The sequence below is a fragment of the Rhamphochromis longiceps genome, linkage group LG12 (genome assembly GCF_057381845.1).
Source record: "Rhamphochromis longiceps isolate RC_006_pf linkage group LG12, R_longiceps_female_GT1.1, whole genome shotgun sequence".
Classification (NCBI taxonomy): domain Eukaryota; kingdom Metazoa; phylum Chordata; class Actinopteri; order Cichliformes; family Cichlidae; genus Rhamphochromis; species Rhamphochromis longiceps.
In genome coordinates, this window is record NC_140568.1 from 31,923,792 (window position 1) to 31,944,179 (window position 20,388).

The 20,388-nt window shown below is 38.1% G+C and overlaps 1 protein-coding gene across 2 annotated transcripts; it reads right to left on the reverse strand.

Moving 5' to 3' along the window:
- Positions 1-2,672: 2,672 nt before the first annotated feature.
- hsd17b3 (hydroxysteroid (17-beta) dehydrogenase 3) lies at positions 2,673-19,322 on the reverse strand. Of its 2 annotated transcripts, XR_014914077.1 has the most exons (12): positions 19,119-19,322; positions 7,649-7,695; positions 7,350-7,425; positions 7,131-7,238; positions 6,263-6,330; positions 5,708-5,752; positions 4,949-4,983; positions 4,732-4,813; positions 4,581-4,646; positions 4,297-4,446; positions 3,960-4,207; positions 2,673-3,836 (listed from the first exon to the last, which is right to left on the reverse strand). XR_014914077.1 is itself a non-coding variant. In XM_085425825.1 (11 exons), exons 1-11 carry the CDS (start codon positions 19,267-19,269, stop codon positions 4,100-4,102), a joined length of 936 nt encoding a protein of 311 aa, XP_085281951.1. In that variant the 5' UTR covers positions 19,270-19,322; the 3' UTR covers positions 2,673-4,099. The 2 variants fall into 2 exon arrangements, 1 of the variants encoding a protein (XP_085281951.1); XM_085425825.1 differs by having other exon boundaries at positions 2,673-4,207.
- Between the last annotated feature and the right edge of the window lie 1,066 nt (positions 19,323-20,388).

A 20,388-nucleotide genomic window follows, 5' to 3' on the forward strand; every position in this document is an offset into this window, starting at 1 on the left:
GAGAAATAATTACCCCCCTGGAACTGCTCAGTGGGAATTAAATGTTCATGGGCTCAGCAAGAAAATCTGAAAAACAAGATTGGTAATTATGTCATAGAAATATTTCAGCTTCTATGAATGTTTGCCCATCAATACAGATGAGCATCACTCCAAAAAAGGCAACATGGAGTTAAAGGTATAGTATATACATCTGGGCTGTTTGGCCAGTCAAGTATGTAAGTGTATGGACTTTTTCAAAACTCCTTTATCCGGGTTAATTGCTACCTTCGTTTTACTTTGCAAGCACAAAGGTGGATAAAGTTCTAGTTTCAAACTAAACACTTGAGTTAACCTGGAATTTTTTTGTGTGTGAGCTTGGTTTAGTGTGTAAGTTTACGCATGTGTCTGAAGGTTAGTAGTGCTGACCTTGGCTTCTGGGTGGGCTGCAGTGGCAATGTGCTTGTCTTGGATCATCTTTGGACCCTTCTGTTTACTGAAACAACACGCAAGCAGTGTCCAGGGAGGAGAAAGGAGTCACACAGGGAGCATCCTCAAAGGCTCTCCTTTTCTTACCCGTGCTTCAACACACACACACACACACAAACGTACACACAAGAAGGTGTCTTCAAGAGCCCTGACCACCCATGTCACCCATGGTCATCTTCTGTGATAAAACCTTTTTCTTGACCCCTTCCTTAATGAATTCATTATCTGCTGGAGGCTTTAGACACTCTGGGTTTAATATGTGTACCAAAATCTGACCTATCTGATGGTTAAAGCCCTCATTCTGCGTGTGTAGAAAGCTCTCCCACACACTGTCTGGAAAATAAGTGAGATATTAGCTTTGAGAACCGCACTTGACGTTAGAGAGGCTTTGTAAGGGAAACTATAAATTAAAAGGTGTCATAATTGTGCTGCCACCCATACCCATAAATCGCAGATCACCCCAGGTGAGGAAAGTCCCTGCTGTTGAACAACCCAGGTAAACATCCTTTGATTTCAGCTGCAGGTAACACACACGTTGCTCAGACTGCAGCTTTGAAAGTAGATGCATTTACACAGATATTTCAATTTAGCACGCATGATGGGAAACCCCCGGTGGCGGGGAACAGTGTTGTGATAAAAATGGTAATTTGACTACATTTGATCGCCGGATTTCTGCTGCAGCGCTATAGCTCTGGAATCCCAAGGCACGATGAAACCTTTACATTTCGCGCCCTCTAGTGGCCATGACGAATCTTTACACGATCACAACATCCACCCATCGTATTCTTAACAGCTCAAGTTCAGGGTCTAACGGGGCCTGATGAATGATTAATAATAAATCACTCCAATGATTTATTACAGCTCGTAGTATTTATGAAAAACACTACATAAATAAAATTCAGTTGACCTTAGAGAACTCTGAGAAGACATCAAATCACTCAGTTAAAACACATCTTTATTTTTCATGAAGTATGATTTACTAGTTACTCTTGTGTCACCCTGTTTGTGTTGGTATGATAAATACTCCTTTCTTTTTTCTTTCCTTTCATACATGTAAACGAATATACATAAACCAAAGAAAAAAACATTAAAAAATTTAAACAACACGGCTAATTTACATCTGCAGTCCAGGCCAGGTTAGATTGAAGCTTTACCATGAACAATGATGTGCAACAAAAACAAACAGCTCAGGTAGGAATACGTTAAAAGCGTCCACACACTTGATTTACCATCGGCCATTATTCGCGATGATCAATCAGGCAGCAATACATTTTTGATAATTTGACAATTTTAAAAGACTTTGTGGACGTGAGTTTGGCTCCTACACTATTTGTAGTTGCTGTGAATGTACACAGTGGAAATCGAGGATTTTCTGTCTTAATATATTACAAAACCAAAGTCATATGTATCAATTACAGATAAACTGATGAGCTCACAGATTCTGAGATTTTCTCTTACCATGAATATCCATACCAATCAGTGTATATGTTTCCTACAGTCATTGATTGATACCAAGAGAAGTGAACAGAGTTTTGATTTGTGAACAGGTCATTATTTTCCTTTCTTTTTTTTTAAACATTCAGACTAGGAATAGACTATCTAAGCTCAGGGTCACTCTGACCTTCCTCCCCTTCTCACTCCTTCTTTTTTCTTATTCCCGACACTATCTCTCATGGGGAGGATCATTCATCACGGTTGTCTAAACACCCCTGTTTCCGTGTGATTAGTGACCCTTTTAGGTCAGACATCACTGAAGCACATGCTAATTAAAACAGCTGTGCGTGTCAGCATATATACATACACAGATGAGGGAAGGTTTTGTTTTCTTTAAACACTGTATATCATGCTGTCTGCAGCACACCCTTCAAACTAATTTCTGAGGATGCAGGTAGAAGCTGATAAGTCTCTGTCCCGAACTCCTGCTGTGGATTAGAAAAGAGTCTGATTCTGAGATGATTGCGTCTTCCCATCACGCGAGCAAATGTTTTCTTAATCTCAGAGGAGAATAGAGGATGCTAATGACAGTTAAAAGTGTGTGTGTGTGTGTGTGTGTGTGTGTGTGTGTGTGTGTGTGTGTGTGTGTGTGTGTGTGTGTGTGTGTGTGTGTGTGTGTGTGTGTGTGTGTGTGTGTGTGCGCGCGCGTACGGATGTGTAGGAGTGAATTAATGGAACAAGACAGGTCCTTCCGTTTAGCAGATAAGGTGTCATTATTATTTTTATTACTCATATCTCTACAAGATATGTAGACACACACACACACACACACACACATTTGTCACTGCTATCAGTGCTTAGTCACGTATGAGAAAGTTATGTAAATTTTAACCTTGAATTGCATCAGAATTATTAACTGTGTGGAGTAAGAGATTTATATCTGAACCGTAAAACTGAAGGTGCAAAGAAGGAGAAACACGACATCATTTTTCTATTGACAAGAACACTCATAAATAAGTAATAGTCTGATTACAACAAAAAGCAGTGCTTTGGCAAGTTAACAGTTACTTTGCATTTGGGTGGAATAACTTGGCCTGAGGGGGTTTTTTTTAAAGCAAATTGAAAAGCTTGTTTTTGAGTGCACAGTATTACATGAAATAACACTAATTACTCAAGTAAACTTGAAAAGCACCATTTGTTCAGTAACAATATTGTTTAAAACCAACAATGGTGATATTTCATTTATTTGAGTGAACAAACAACATGCATCAGTCCCTATAAGATGAAGACGTGGAGATTAAATTAAGAATGTAATTTATAGACATGTGTGTTTTACATGGAAACAGTTCAGACAGTACTACTGCATTCATATTAATACAGTTAGTTCCATAAGTATTTGGACAGTGAGACAATTTTGCCTCTATACACCATGACAGTGGATTTTAAATCAAACAATTAAGATGTGATGGAAGTGCAGACTTTCACCTTTAATTCAGGGGCTGTTTGACAAAGGCAATGCATTAACTGTGTAGATGTTATAACTTTTTTTTTTTTAGTACACAACCAGTTTTGTCAGTCAACTGTAAAAATTAATTGGGCAGGCGAGGCCTTTTCCAGTGTTATTCTGAAGCGGATTCTGAGTGTTGAATGTGGATTTAGTAACTGTTCACTGGAATTTCAAAGATGTCAGTACAAGTAAGGGAGGCCATAGACTGAAAAAAACAAAACAAAATCATCCGAGAGATAGCAAAAACTTCAGGAGTGACCAAACACTGACCGGCTCAAGAACACCAAAATGCCTGAAAGACCACACAAAGATTACAAAAGTAGGCGATGGCAGAATCATTTTGATGGTTAAACAAAAAAAAGGAAGAAAGAAACCTTTTCAACATCAACCCAGGTCGAGAACACTCTCAAGGTGGTAGGTGCGTCCAAGTCTACAATCAAGACATGCCTTCATGAACATAAATACAGAGGGTTTATAGCAAGATGCAAATCGCTGTTTACAGTCAAGAACAAGAAAACCTGATTAGACTTTCCCAGAAAGCATCTAAACGAACCTGCATAGCTCCACAAAAAAAAATATCAGTCTTCGGACAGATGAAACCAAGATTAACCTGTTGATGGAAAAAGAAAAGCAAGGGGAGAAGAACTTATGATCTGAAGCACACCAGCATGTCTGTCACACATGGATTTTGATTTAGACCAATCCAGCCTGCATTCGATTTTGCTTGGCGTAGTCTTGTAAGCCTTGCATCATAGGTTCTGCATAGAGAATCTTAAGTGGAATAGTCTGCAGCAACCAGCCCTGTACACACATGCACACACACATACAATACTGCAGGTCAGTCTCTTGGTGGCAGTTTTTGGCATTATGTTTGCGACTCTAAGTCTTACCAGAACTGTATGACAGATGCTTCCATTTGTTTTGTCTCCAGCGCTGACGTACTGCAGTGAATATTTTACAAAGTCTTCTGGTGAAAAAGTTATCATGTTAGCTTTTTGGAACCCAGCCATTCGAGTGGATACCCCGAATGGAGCCACTGACTGAAAACAGTGCATGAGAGGGAAAGATTTAGGACAAGAGGACAAGAAATAAAAGACTTTAAAGTTAGTTTAAAGAAAATAATTGCTTTCGTTTCATAAAACTTGAGATGATGTCTGAGTGAGGATCAAAATACCTGGATAATAATCCCCTTATCTTTGTATTCAGCTTGTAGACCTTGAGAAAATCTTTCCACAAACACCTATAAGAACGCAAATTAAAATGTGAAGGATCATACGTCGCCTGGGCAGAGAGACTTAAAAGTGTGCCGCTGGTGTGAAACTTGCCTTTGATGCAGCATACAGGGTGTACATGGGAAATGGGATAGAAGCAATTCCAGAAGAAACATTCAATATCATCCCTTTCCCTCTATAAATACAATAAACATACAAACAGATATAAATAATTAAACAACACTTATGAGCACAACCTCAGTATTAATTAGCATGTTATAATCCATCACTTTACACATTACATCTAATGAAGAAAACATGGGTAGGAAACCTGTTTGCCATGCCTGGGAGAATAATTTTGCACATCTGGAAACAAAAGAAAATAAGTTCAGACTTGAGTCATATGAAGCAATGAAAAGCATTAACTTGTTTTAGAACAATACAAATAATCCTTAAAAAACAGGGGTGTCAAACAAAATGCCCGGGGACCAGAACTGGGCCGGCAAAGACTCCAATCCGACCACTGGACAGCTTTAGAAAATGTAAAGGATGGCATAAAATGTGGAGTTTTAACTATATTTTAACTCTATACAAAAGTATGTAAATAACAGAAAAGTCCCCGTTCATTCACTATTAACTATAAAAAAAAATGTTTGGGTGCACAGTAAAAAAAAGATAATAAACAAAGAACATTTTTTGCAAATTAACAAAAACTTTGTGCTTTATAATTACAGGACAGTCTGGGTGAAGCTACCGAAACTTTGTCTGTAATTTAATTTATTACTTTATGTCGTTTTTATGTAGAAAACTGAGACATACTGCTGAAATCATACTTCCATATCTCAGGAATCTGTTTTAAACTTCTTTAAAATGACAGAAAGGGGAAGTTCATTGATCTGGCCCACTTAAGATCATAGTGGGCTGTATGTGCCACTTTGACAACCCTGCTCTACAAAATCCTTTACGTGCGCTTCCTTTACTGGCAAACCCTCTCAGATTATACTGATGATTATATACTGTCTTCATCAATAAACAATCAATATGACCTTAAATTCATTGTTTTGTAGTAACAATAAAACTATGATCTTACCTTGGCCATCGTCTTCACATTGCAGTTTATCACTTTGGTAATTGTCTGAAAACATAGATGAACATGGGTCTCAGATAATTTCTTTATTTATATCTAAAGAAATGTATTTGGAGCTAAAATGCTCTTCTAAAAACATGTTATTATAAACTGAACCCTCTGAGGTTCAACATCAGGATGCTATCTGCTGTCAAACTTACTACCAATAAAAGTAATAATTATGCAAATGGGGTCAATCCAAACAATCTATAGTTAGTCATAATGTTGTAGTGGTATTTTCTTTTTTTGTTTTTACTTATTGTACATGGAGTCGTGCACAAGGTCCTGGATCTGTTTATTATACATTTGCACACATATGCAGGTGATGCTATTATATCTGCCAAAGCCATAAAGAGAGTCATACAGAAATCACAGCTAGCAGGTGAGCATGGATGATTTTTTTAGAGCCTAATCATCAATGGGTTTTAATAAGGAACAACAAATATAAACATAATGTGCTTGTACATATACACAAAAAACTAAACACCTTTAAGTATAAGCTGCTGAGGTACTACTGACCTTGTCCAGCTCATCATACTCAAGGAATCTGTAGGGAATGAAGCAAGGCAGCGTTCCTACATTGTTGACTGGGGTAGAAAAAAGCGCGGAAAATAACTGATATTATTTTCTTAAATAATTAGGGTTTTTTCCCCATTTTTTTTGTCTCTAAACACAAAGTGCCTGTGTTGATTTGCAAATTTGATAAATTTGTGTTTCATTTACAGTTGAACATAGAAAAAATATGTTGAATGTTTAAAATGACCATTTCATGAATAGTGTTAGCTCACTGTGAATGACATGTCTCAAAAATGTTGGAATGGTGGCAGCAAAAGGCTGGAAAAGTAAATGATACTAAAAAGAAACAACTGGAGGAATGTTTTGCGGCTGATTAGATTGATCGGTAACAGGTTGGTTGTCTTTTTTGGGGGAAATCTTTGCATGTTCCAGCAAAATATTGATCAACTCGATTCTGCATCAACTACAACTGCATTGTCTGGGTGCTGACAGGCCTGCCGATCTTCCATAACTTTCACCAAAGAAGTATGACAAAGGAGATCCAGGGCTGTTGAGCAGCTAGAATCCTATATCGGACAAAACATGGAACAACATTCATCTCCCAAAATTCCACAGTCTGTAAAATCAGCAGATTTACAAATTGTTCTTAAAAGAAGAGGGGCTGCTACATTGCAGTAAACATGGCTCTGCCCCAGCTTAGTGCTTAAAAGCTAATGTTTTTCTTAAAATGGTGTTTAAAAATGAAGATGTTTTGTTGTAAATAAAATATGGGCTCATGAGATTTGCAAATCATTGGATTGTGTTTCTATTTACGCAGCATGCCATCTTTTTTGGAACTGGATTTTGTATGGAGGCACAAATAAAAGCTCACCTAAAACTCCTATGTTGAGGTCCTTCAGTTGCTCTTCAATTTCACTAAAGATATTTTCTTTGGTAAAATCTGTTGCTATCACTTTCACCCTCTGCCCTGTGGCTTCTCCTGTGAACAATGAAAAGACAAATATTGTGCACCGTTTGCCTGGATCAACAGCATATTAGCAGATATCATACATTTTAGGAAGCAAAGAAAATAAAACATGCACATAGATACCTATCTCTTTAGCCACTTGATCCAGTTTTGTTTTGGTTCTGCTCATGACTACAATGTTCATTCCCCGCTGAGCTAGCTGAGATGCAATAGCGATAGTGGAAAAGTACATATGAAAACACAGTTACACAGCAAAAAGTAGCAAGTGTGCCTCAAAGGAACAGTAGTTTAACTATGGTGTGCTCATTTCAAATTATTATACATATAAGTATTTGCTAAAATATAAAAAGATATTATGTACAGTATGTGTATTCGTTTTGTTTTATGAGAACACAAGCAGAGTTATTTAAACAGTCACTTACTGCAAATGCATATGCTCTTCCTATTCCCTCTGAAGAACCAGTCACCACTGAAAGGAGGATGGAGAGACTGAAAATTACAAATGAATCCCTCATCAAATCTCCTGCAGTTTCCATTCTGACCACTAGAGGCACTGTACTGCACAGAACAGTACAGTAATGCACTGCCTTACCCATCTTCCTCTGCTTTCAGCCAAATCCCAGGATTGTTTTATTATTTGTTTACATTAGTTTAATCCTCACTCCATTCTGTTTGTACAAACTGTGCTAAAACAGCATGTTCCCCTGGTGTGATAAAGAACTGATAGGAACAGCTTGTTTCTGAGTGTTCACTGCTCTCCCATTTCCTCCTGGCCCTTATTACAAAGACCACAGGCTGTTTTCATCACCGTTTTCAGACCTAAATGAGAATTCATATCTAATTATGTTTTACAGCACTGAGAAAATTGTGTAAAGCCATTAAAACATTAAAAAGATCCCATGGTTTGAAGTGTTGTTAGCACAGGGGGGAAATGAGTAATGTGACACTGCCTATTAACTACTGAAACAGGAACTGAAATTAAGCCTCCGTTTTAATTTGTTCAGCTGAACAAATAAATTGAATTCACACTTTTACTACTTAATTAGGAAAGTATCAAATGACAAAGAAACCTCACATTGAGCCTCCGTTTTATGAAATGCAATCCGCTAAGTTTTGTCATTTATATTTCTTCTTTAGTGAAAACCACAGTATACACAAACAGGCAGCAGTATGTTCAAATAGGGCTTTAACATGTAGATATACATACTGAACTATAAAAAACAAACAAACAAACAACCTAATTATATCAACTTAAGAACTACATTCAAGACAATGAAACAGTGAAAATAACCAAACTGAGCATGTGCGGTGAGGTTATGTGATGAGAAGTGGACGTTTTGATTTTAATATATGGTGCTCATGTTAAACATGATCAAAGTTTTAAATAATATAGTCAACATAAGTAAAAGTTACCGCAGTGAACCAAAAGCTCAAGTTTCAGACTGCTCTAAATGCTCTAAGCCAGGAGAGTCAAACACAAGGCCTGAGGACCAGAATTGGCCCAGCAAAAACTGCAATTTGGCCCACTGGATAGCATTGGAAATTTTAGTTTTAGTTTTTTCAAATAAGTTTTATAATGTTTCCTGTTGATAAAGACGTCCCTCATGTCTATTCATCCTGCACCAAATAATTAAATAAACAATTAGATGACAGAAAGAAAATCCACTTTTTTTTTATATTCATCTATAATACAAATTTCTGTTGTTAAACTTCCTTCGACTGACAGAAATGGGAGTTTCTTTGTACCAGCCCGCTTATGGTAAGTTCAAAGTGAGTTGTGTGTGATTCTCAATGTTTGCATGGAGCAATCAGTACAAAACAAAAAAAAACTCGAAAAGAGTGCGTTCTTAAAGGGAGAGGCACTAAAACTGTGATCATCTGCACTATGCCCCAGGAGAAGATAAGGATTATTACTGTAACATTAGTAAACACATCCACTTTATAAACTAAGCACACACAAGCACAAAATCCATTTAGTGATTATCTGGAAAGAAAACTAAATGCTCAGGCAAATGGTCCTAACAGGTATTCAGTCAGTGGCTTGCAAAAGTATTCGGCCCCCTTGAACTTTTCCACATGTTGTCACATTACAGCCACAAACATGAATCAATCTTATTGGAATTCCACGTGAAAGACCGATACAAAGTGGTGTACACGTGAGAAGTGGAACGAAAATCATACATGATTCCAAACATTTTTTTTTTTTTACACATAAATAACTGAAAAGTGGGGTGTGCGTAATTATTCAGCCCCCTGAGTCAATACTTTGTAGAGACACCTTTTGCTGCAATTACAGCTGCCAGTGTTTTAGGGTATGTCTCTACCAGCTTTGCACATCTAGAGACTGAAATTCTTGACCATTCTTCTTTGCAAAACAGCTCCAGCTCAGTCAGATTAGATGGACAGTGTTTGTGAACAGCAGTTTTCAGATCTTGTCACAGATTCTCGATTGGATTTAGATCTGGACTTTGACTGGGCCATTCTAACACATGGATATGTTTTGTTTTAAACCATTCCATTGTTGCCCTGGCTTTACGTTTAGGGTCGTTGTCCTAATGGAAGGTGAACCTCCGCCCCAGTCTCAAGTATTTTGCAGACTCCAAGAGGTTTTCTTCCAAGATTGCCCTGTATTTGGCTCCATCCATCTTCCCATCAACTCTGACCAGCTTCCCTGTTCCTGCTGAAGAGAAGCACCCCCAGAGCATGATGCTGCCACCACCATATTTGACAGACAAATTCCTCCACCTGAGCTATAGATCTCTGCAGCTCGTCCAGAGTCACCATGGGCCTCTTGGCTGCATTTCTGATCAGCGCCCTCCTTGTTCGGCCTGTTAGTTTAGGTGGACGGCCTTGTCTTGGTAGGTTTACAGTTGTGCCATACTCCTTCCATTTCTGAATGATCGCTTGAACAGTGCTCTGTGGGATGTTCAAGTGACTGCACTCAGACCAAAGGGGGCTGAATAATTACGCACACCCCACTTTTCAGTTATTTATTTGTAAAAAAAATGTTTGGAATCATGTATGAGTTTTGTTCCACTTCTCACGTGTACAGCACTTTGTGTTGGTCTTTCACGTGGAATTCCAATAAAATTGATTCATGTTTGTAGCTGTAATGTGACAACATGTAGGAAAGTTCAAGGGGGCCGAATACTTTTGCAAGCCACTGTAATCTCTCCAGCGTGTCCTGTGTCTGCTTCAGGGCCTGCCCCCGATGGGACATGCCCGGAACACCTCACCCAGGAGACAATATTATTCATATAGCGCCAAATCTCAACAATATAAAGGCACTTTATATTGTAAAGAAAACAGAGAAAACCCCAATATTCATACGAAATCATATGACCCCTTACGAGCAGGCATTTTGGCGACAGTGGGAAGGAAAAACTCCCTTTTAACAGGAAGAAACCTCCAACAGAACCAGGCTAAGGGAGGGGCAGCCAAAGACAGGACAAAGACATGCTGTTGAAGAGAGTCAGAGAATAATAATAATAACTAATAATTAATACAGAGGGGTGTATAAACACATAGTAAATTTAAAAATGTGACTGAAGAAGAAACAATGCATCATGGGAATCCCGCAGCGGCCTAGATCTATTGCAGCATAACTAACAGAGGATTCAGGGTCACCTGATCCAGTCCTAACTATATGCTTTATCAAAAAAGGAACGTCTTAAGCCTAATCTTAAAAGTACAGAGGCTGTCTGTCCCCTAAATTCAAACTCGAAGCTGGTTCCACAGAAGACGGACTTGAAAGCTGAAGGCTCTGCCTCCCATTCTACTTTTGAATACTCTAGGAACCACAAGCAAGCCCGCAGTCCTAGAGCAAAATGCTGTAATGGGGGTGATATGGTACTATAAGGTCATTAAGATAAGATGGGGCCTGATTATTCAAGACCTTGTATGTGAGGAGTACATAAAAATTTAAATTCGATTCTGGATTTAATGGTGAGTCATTGAAGAAAAGCCACTATATTAGAAACATGCGCTCTCTTTCTTACTATAACTGCAAATTAGAACAATTAACTTTTCACATAGTAACAAGATTTTATAATGCTATAACACAAAAGAATAAAAATAGTGTTATATTGTTCCCTTGGTAGAGTGGCAAAAATAGGCTGCCTTAGTCAATGTCCTTTTATTTTGTCTGCAGAAACTGAGTTACTGTTATTTAAGTTTACACAAACTTTATCTAGACTAACCTCAAATCTGGTATTTCAATATTCCTTGATTACTCAAATATTTTTTAATTCAATTGCAACAAACCTGAAATACACTATGTATGTTTTTGTTTTTTTGGGGTTTTTTTTTACAATTTTTGCATCCACCAAAATACAGTGGAGGTGAAAGGAGAGCATTTATTTAAAATACTTGCCAATGGACAGGAACCATTTGAATAATCCCTATGAAAACATAAACTATGTGAAACACAGATTGTCCTGTATCATGATTTTTAAAGAAGAAACATTACAAGATGTACCCAAAAAGTTGATTCTCTTCATCTGGACGTAGTATTTTCAGTGTGAGTTCTTTGGTCTCAACTGCCTGCAAATTTTTCCAACCTTATAAACAGCACATTTGCGTAATGGCTTAAACTAGCACTACTGGCGAAAAATGGGCTGTGAGATCAGTTTCTTGATCATTAAGATGCAAATTGTAATGACCATTGATCAGCAATGATTGATCAATGGTCCTATGTACCACAGAAGAGCTAACTTGTCAGGCCAGGACTCCACAGTCTATTCACACCTTCTGAATTGAGGAGCGGGCCTAAGGGTACATCTTTCCCCATCTCACAATGCTCTGTGAATGGCACTCATGACCATTGATCAGTGGTCTTTGATCAGTAGTTGTTGATCATTGGTTGTAAAAATTTGCATATTAATGATCAAGAAACTGACTGCACAGGCCATTGTTCACCAGTAGTGCTAGTTTATGTCACTGCTGCAGTGGGAGTTGTGTGGGGTTGAAGGGAAAAGGACCCAATCGCAGGCACTGACGATGCAATGAGTGGGCTTTATTTACATGAGGTGATAATACAGACAGAACAGAGATGGGATGGACGGAAACTAAGAACAAACCTAAACAAATATGAAACCATAACTCAGAGGAAAACATCTGTGGTGGAACACGGGATGACACGTGGAGGTAACACAGACAAACCAGCGATGAGCACACACTATAAATACACACAGAGGAAAATGCAGAATGGCAAACAGGAGGGCTAAACCTAATTGACCTGATGAGACAGGGGAAACGTGAGCTGAACACACTGACATAAGACACGGACCTTCACAATAAAACAGGAAATACACAGAGACGCAGACTGGGGGTAAGAGAGAACACTGAGGAGCACGAGGGAGAGCACAGACATGACGGCCTGGGGAAACATGGAATAGAACACAAGGAGGGGAAAACAAGGCACCAGAACTCCAGTACACAGAGGGGAACAAAGGGGGTAAAGACACGAGGGGAAATCCAAACTGAACAACTAAGGACCCATAGACTAACTCCTTAGAGTAACAAATGAACTTAAAACCGAAAAAAAAAAGAAAAAGGGGGGCGCTGGGTCAAAATGACCCAGGACCACGACAGTTATAGTCATTACGCAAATGTACTGTTTATAAGGGTGGAAAAAATTGCAGTCAGCTGATACTGAAGAAATAACACTGAAAACGCTATGTCCAGATGAACAGAATCAACTTTTTGGAATTTCCTTACCTGGATGCATCAAGACATTACAAGATGCAATAAATAATTTCAGCATATTTTTATGCAGAACCTCCACAAAACTATTCTGCACTGATGCTTCTTAAAATTAAAAGAAAAACAAAGAAAGCCATCTCGGATGGATGGATGGATTAGGGAAGGTTTTTTCAGCTCATTCACAAGGGGTCGCCATAGCAAGTAGCTCCCCATGCTTGATTTGGCAGAGTATCTACACCAGATGTTTTTACTGACGCAAAAGCAAAGGACTTGTCAGACAGCTGCTGCAAGTAAGCTGCACTGTAGGGAAATTGTTCCACTAAGGAATATAGTATATAGTATATAGTACATATATACTATATATAGTATAGTATTTGTAATATTTGTGCAAAGTTGTCATTTACGTTCATAAGCTGACTTACTACCAGAGATGGGCAGTAACGCGTTACTTGTAGCGCGTTACTGTAATCTGATTACTTTTTCAGGTAACGAGTAAAGTAAGGGATTACTATTGCAAAAACCGTAATTAGATTACTGTTACTTTCCCGTAGGAACGCTGCGTAACTGCGTTACTAAAACCGTGATTTTTTTGCGAGAATATCTCATGACAGTGACAACAGCTGTGTGCAGATCAACAATGGATCATATGAGTGCGGGAGAGAGTATGAGCGTGCAGCATTTAAAGCGTGGAAATACTGACCTTACTTTGAGTTTGATTCCATAAAAAGTGACAAAAACATTAGTGTCCGTTGTGCGTGGGAAGAAAACTTCTTTTTACAGCGAAAAAACCCCCCTAAACTTCCAAGCAAGCACCGAGTGTGCTATGACGTAATGGGAAACTCACAGAGAAACTCGCGGATTTTTCCAGTGACCGGGTAAACCTCCACTTACGCCACTCCTGCTTTACAAGTGAAAATAGAGCAACAGGACCGCTAGTCTTTGATGTTATTTATTTTCTGCTGTGTTTTACTTGCATCTATTTGAAAGAGTGTAAACACACACAAAAAAATATATTTTATGTGCTGGAATGTGCAGAAAATAAGTTTAAATGTTAAACAAATTTCTTCCAGTCCGAGAATGTTGCATATAATTAAATTTTTGCATGATGCATAAAGTTAAAAGGTTAAAACTAATAAAACAAGTTTTAAAAAGGGACTTTTCCATTTGATTACATTTTGTATGATGGCTTATGCAGAAAAAGTAGAATTGGGCTGAAAGATCTATCGCTTTATCACCTACTCAGGTTGTAAATCGTGTTTTTAAAAAGTAACTAAGTAACTAAGTAATTAATTACTTTTGAAAATAAGTAATTAGTAAAGCAATGGGATTACTTTTTTTAGGGAAGTAATCAGTAATTAGTTACTGATTACTTTTTTCAAGTAACTTGACCAACACTGCTTACTACAGTTGTCTGATGAATTTTAATATTTTTTGGCAAACTAGCAGAGCAGATCACTTGTTTTCTTGATTTGTTGATGTATGTCTATATCTGTACTATCAACATGAACTGAACGGGTTCAGTTGATTCTGAGAAATTCTTTGTAGTATTTCATCCATAAAAACAATTTTCGCTTGGGGAAATACTTTGTTTTTCAGACCATAAAAACAGTCGCACATTTAGAATGAGCATGTTTCTTCTAAATGAGCCAACTTGGAGCTGGACATTTATCGGCCTTCCTGTGCAGAAATGTTCAGCTCAAAGGATGTCCTTTTGCACGCCCATAACACAATGAGAGGATTAAACGCCTCTGTTGACACTGCAGCACTGGAAGGGCTGGAAGTCATGAGGAAAGAATAACATCTCAGCTACCCTTTGCTGGTCAGCACCATAATATTTCAAGAGAAAGCTTCTAAATGACATGTACTGCAACAAAAATGACAGACAGCTACACTAGAGCTTCACCCCTGGTCCTTTAGTGTATTACTTCAATAGATTATTAAAGATGTCTAACCCAAGAACAACTTCTTGTCCCTTCACAATTTAATTATAGTCCACCTTTTTGCAGATTGCAGCATCTGTAATTCATGATTTCCACTGTTACTCAAACCTGAGCCAGTCACAGGAAAATCACTCTTCTGTGTCATTTCCTTCAAATAACTTAAACAAAACAATATTGTGGCAAGCTCAGACATGTAGACGAAGACTTCTGTATTCAACTTGCTATTCCTGCATTAGCTGTAATGCTAAACTACAGCGAGCACAGCCTTTAATTAGGATCACTCCGTCATACACCACAGCAGTGAGAGGTGGTAAACGGACACAGCAGTCTAACTCACGGTGCTCCGCTGGCTACACCAAACACAGAAAACACAGCAGCTGTAATTTTACACAAAAATGGCAAATCAACACCTGATAACTGTAACTGCCATTACAACAATACAACTTAGAACACGTTAACATCAGATATACGTGTTCTAAGTTGTCCTCTAGCCAGCGGCCCTTTCCCCTAGCCCACTACAATATATTTAAAATCTATTTGTGATATTTAATGAAAAATATGAAACAACATTTTCATAAATTAAAAGGGTCCTTAGCTGGTAATGTTCTTTGAAGAACCATAGAGTCTTTAAAAAGAACCATTTAAGAACCATTATTTTTCTGAGAGTGAAGAAACACAGCATTATGTAGTTATATAACATTTGGTTATAAAAAAAAAAATTGGATTCCTCTGTGACAAACTGAATAAAATCAACATACCCAAAATAATTTGAAACCAGACATGACTGTGACATTTTCCTTTATGCAAATGAGCTCTGTGAACTGCAGCAGCCTGTGGAGGCTTCTCTTCAAAGACAAATGTGCTGTTGTGTGAGAGTGATGCAGCAAGAAAGACTGTCATTTAAAAGCCAGCAGGATAGTAAAACTGGAAGCCAACTTAAGACATTTTCCAATATTAAATTAATGTTGAGCCTATGCACTCAACAAGGGCAACAAGGGAATAGAAAGTCTATTTGTCCCCATTGTTAACAGTGTTTCTAAGTGCCATATTTGTCCACTTTATACAAAAACTGTGTGATCTCACAAAGCTCGCCACAGTTACTTCACTTTAATATGTCACAGCGAGTTCATTGTACTCTATTGTCAGAGTTGAGTAGCTTGCCATCATCAGTGTGTGAATGTGTGTGTGAATGGGTGGGTGACTGGATGTGTAAAGCGCTATACAAATACAGGCCATTTACCATTTACCATTTGAGTAAATAAATACTGAAGGATGACACAATGTTTAGACACAGTGTTTGCAATGTTGCCTCTGTCCACCAGCGCAGCGGATTTTAAATCAAATAACATAAATGTGATTTAAGGGCAGAATTTCATCTTTAATTCAAGTGGTTTAACTTTTAGGAATCACAGTCGTCATTGTGCATAGTTCCCTGTGTTTAGAAACTCAAAAAGCTGGACAAACTAAGATCATTTTAAGTTATATTGAAATCTTGTGGACATCACCAGATGCTAATGCTTTGCTCAGGCCTTAACTGCAACTACATTCGGTTTGCTTTTCTCTCTACCTTCAGATTTTATTTTCAGTAACTAAAAAACATGCTCTATTTGACTAATATCAAATGAATTATTTGTCTATTGAAGAGTATCCCATTACTTTGGCTTGAGAAACTCTTGGGTTGCTTTTGCAACATGCTTTGGGTCATTATCTATTTGCACTGCCTGATAGGTTATGCAGCACATGGCTGAATCTAAGCAGAGCGTATAGCCCTGCACACTAAATAATTCATCCTTCTACATTTATCAGTCACATTATCAGTAAACAATAGTGATTCACTCACAATTAGAACCATACACACACATGTCGTAATAATGCCCCTACCTGGTCAGAGGGCCCGGTGGCGCCAGTGTCAGGCAGCCTCGCCTCTGTCAGTGCGCCCCAGGGCAGCTGTGGCTACAATGTAGCTTACCATCACCAGTGTGTGAATGTGTGTGTGAATGGGTGAATGACTGAATGTAGTGTAAAGCGCTTTGGGGTCCTTAGGGACTGAGTAAAGCGCTATACAAATGCAGGCCATTTACCATTTACCATCTTTGTCAGATAAGGCGGTATGCTTCAAATCACGAGCAGTTTCCCTTGCTATCGTTCTGGTACAAGTTAAGTTGAGTTTCATCTATCTGGTTTGCAGGCTCTGCTAGATGTTTTTTGGCCTTACTGTTTCTGTGTATGACCAGTGATTTGCATCTCGGTGTAAACCCTCTGTAATTACATTCATGAAAGCATCTCTTGATTGTACCTCTTGATGATGATTCACGTACCACCTTAAAAGTGTTCTTACCTTGGTTAGATGTTGTGTTTGGGTGCTGCTGAGCTGCCCAGTGCCTTCACAACTGATGGTTAGGTTACTCCTGCATTTTTAGTGTCTCTCTGGCAAGCTTGTTTTGGTTGTTCAGCCTAGTGATTCCCTCCTTCACTTGCACTGACATCTTATTGGTGGACAGCTACCAAATACAAGTACAGCACTTATATTTGAAAAGCCCACATCTCTTATCTGCCTAATTATTATGAAAGAAAAAAAGAAAATGCCTCACCTGATAGTGAAATAGTTAATTGTCCTAATTATTTGTGAGCTTCTAAAAAATGGGGCATTGCCATTTGAGTAACTTATTCTTTGTTATCAATAGATCCATGCACATGCACAACACCGCTTAGGCTTCTTGAAACTAAAAATGTTTAAAAGGTCTGAAGAGGGATACAAATGGGGCTTTCCAATTATTGGGAGAAATAATTGGAGAGGGGTGTCATTTATGCAGCCGTGCTGTTCAGATGTTATTCCTCTGGAATGAAAGTGGGAAGGAAAGTGGGCTTTGGGAAGAAAAGCAAGATCAGCCCAGTGTTTTTATTAGGCTTCTTTGAGCACTGTGAGAGAATAACCCCTTCAGAAGATGCCAAAGCAAACCTCTTGAGTGAATGAAACTGCTTCTGGACCTGCAGAGGAATGTCACAAGGAGATTGACAAGAGAGCAAGTATTTGCTCATTTCCTCAGCCGCCTTTAAGTTGACTCTATTCTGTAGTTTCATTTGGAGTGTTTATGTTAGATTTGTTGTACCCACTTCGAATGTAAAAGCTTCCTGCTTATTATTCTTAATCCTGTATATCCACTCACTACAAAAACACTTCAGGGTAAAATGTTTTGGGAAAACACTGAAAAACATGATTGGTTTAAATCAAACCTTCAACAGTAATTTGCCATTTTCAACCCGAAGGTTTGGCTTTACTTCTCTGTTCTTGAAATCTGAAAATGTTTTTCCTATTCTTAATTAGAAACAGTTTGCATATATAATTTGCGTATCATAATTTGCACTTTAACAGCCCTTTTTACACAACTACATGCCAATCTAAATTATTACAAGTTTGAAAATGAATGGAATATGGTGCATTTTGTCAGTAAGCTTATCACTACATGTAATTGTGTATAAAATAAATGTAGTTGTTATGTTTTCTTTACATTTTTCGGAAGAGTAGGCTATAGTGTGGTAAGGTAGAGGAATATTTCTGACTCCCTGTACTATACCAAGTTCTTCCTGTTAAACTAGTCACACAGGTATGACTTGTTGTTATGCAGCTTTTTTCCAATGTCAACTATGATGACGCGGATCATTTTGCTCATCTCAGAATGGATGTTATGTGAAAAACATGCAGTTTATGCTTGATGTTCCATACATTTTGATATTGAATTTGAATTGTGTTTTCTGTACATATATCAGCTGCCCTGCAAGTATATAAAAAAAGAAGTATTTTAAGCGTCGGGACTTGCCTCCTTTGGGTATATCAGCGCACAAGCGCAATCTTGTGTAACGATGAAATGTTAAAACAAGTTTGGGCAGGGGACTCACGCTATTGTGACCTACTAAATGCACTTTTACACACAAGTTGATCAACTAAATCACTTTCACTGCTTAGTGTTCATGGCACTTGCAGATTCTGCCATGTACACTTTAGCTTATTAATTAATTCAAATAATGTAGTCATTTAAAAGTTCTAATTACATACAGTATACACATAAATGTAGTGTTGTATCACAAAACGTGATACCTATGTTGGCTTGATACTACGTAACCTACTGAAGTTCCAGGATTTATTTATCATAGTATGACCTACTGAAGATTGTATGGTATTCATTACACATGGCACAGACACGCACAGCACAAACGCATACATGTGGACATGCATAAACATGCTGCTCACCTGCCCACTCTCCCATTGAGGTGAAGAAAGTTTTTGGCAGTGGAAACCACAGTTTTGGAAAAAGCATCCTACTGAAAAGCAGTAGCCTCACTCCATAGTACACCACAACTCCAGTACCAAGAGAAATGAAAAAGAGTTCCATGAAATCCATGCTTCTCTGGTACAGAAGGCTCAGGAGTCAAGTGTCTGTGAGTCTGTGAGAGAAACGTTTTTGTTCAGCGGGAAAGACTGACACAAAGAGGGAACGAGGAACAGGATCCTCCCATTTAACCCTTGTATGGTGTTCGGGTCTGTGAGACCCGTGTTCAGTTTTTTTCAAAAGAAAAATTAAACAATTAATTATTTTTTCACGTGTAAATGTGTTGTGTCTTTCCACTCACTCCACTTGATTATAACTGATTTATTTATAACATTTTATATAAAAGAAAAACGAGAAGCACATTAATTCATAAATGTGATCTAACAAAGGTAAAGGGAAAAAATTAACCATGTTTGCTGTTCATATGTCTTGTAATTGGGATGAAGTAAACATCTGTTGAGTAATTTAACATAAAATTGTTTGATAGTGTTAATTTGGAAAGCCAAAACTCTAGCGGGTCCACCAGACCCATGAACACTGGCTGAGTAACAAAAATACGAACACCACACAAGGGTTAAAGAACATCTCAATATACACACAGACAGGCAGACAGTCACACACACACACACACACACACACACACACACACACACACACACACACACACACACACACACACACACACACACACACACACACAAACTTAGGCTGGTAGGTATGGAAGAGTGCTAAGTGTGTAATTAAATCTTATCGTGTTCTGAGCAGCTGCATTATGACTTCATTTTCATTTAAAAAAAGTCTCACTCACCTTTAGCGCTGCAATGTCTGATCAAGTATTTGTAAAATTGTCATTTCTCATTTTTTATTTGATATTCTTTACTTGAATCTGCAAGTTCTGTCTGCCTTTCACTTTGCTGCTGTAACACGTGAATTTCCCAACGAGGGACAATAAAGGATATTTCTCTTCTATTCTGTTTGTATCAACAAATCCATTGTTTGTCAAAAGTGATCATCTTTCTTGTCGTTATAATGTCTAGAAAGCTTTTTTCTTGACATGCGTACCATAATTGTAAGTTATCCCAGTTAATACACAGCCTTCAGTGAAATGGCCACCGAAATTCAAACGAAGACTGATAGGGATTAGTGTCACTATGATTTACAGTTAGATAACTGTGTGGAAAAACATGTTCT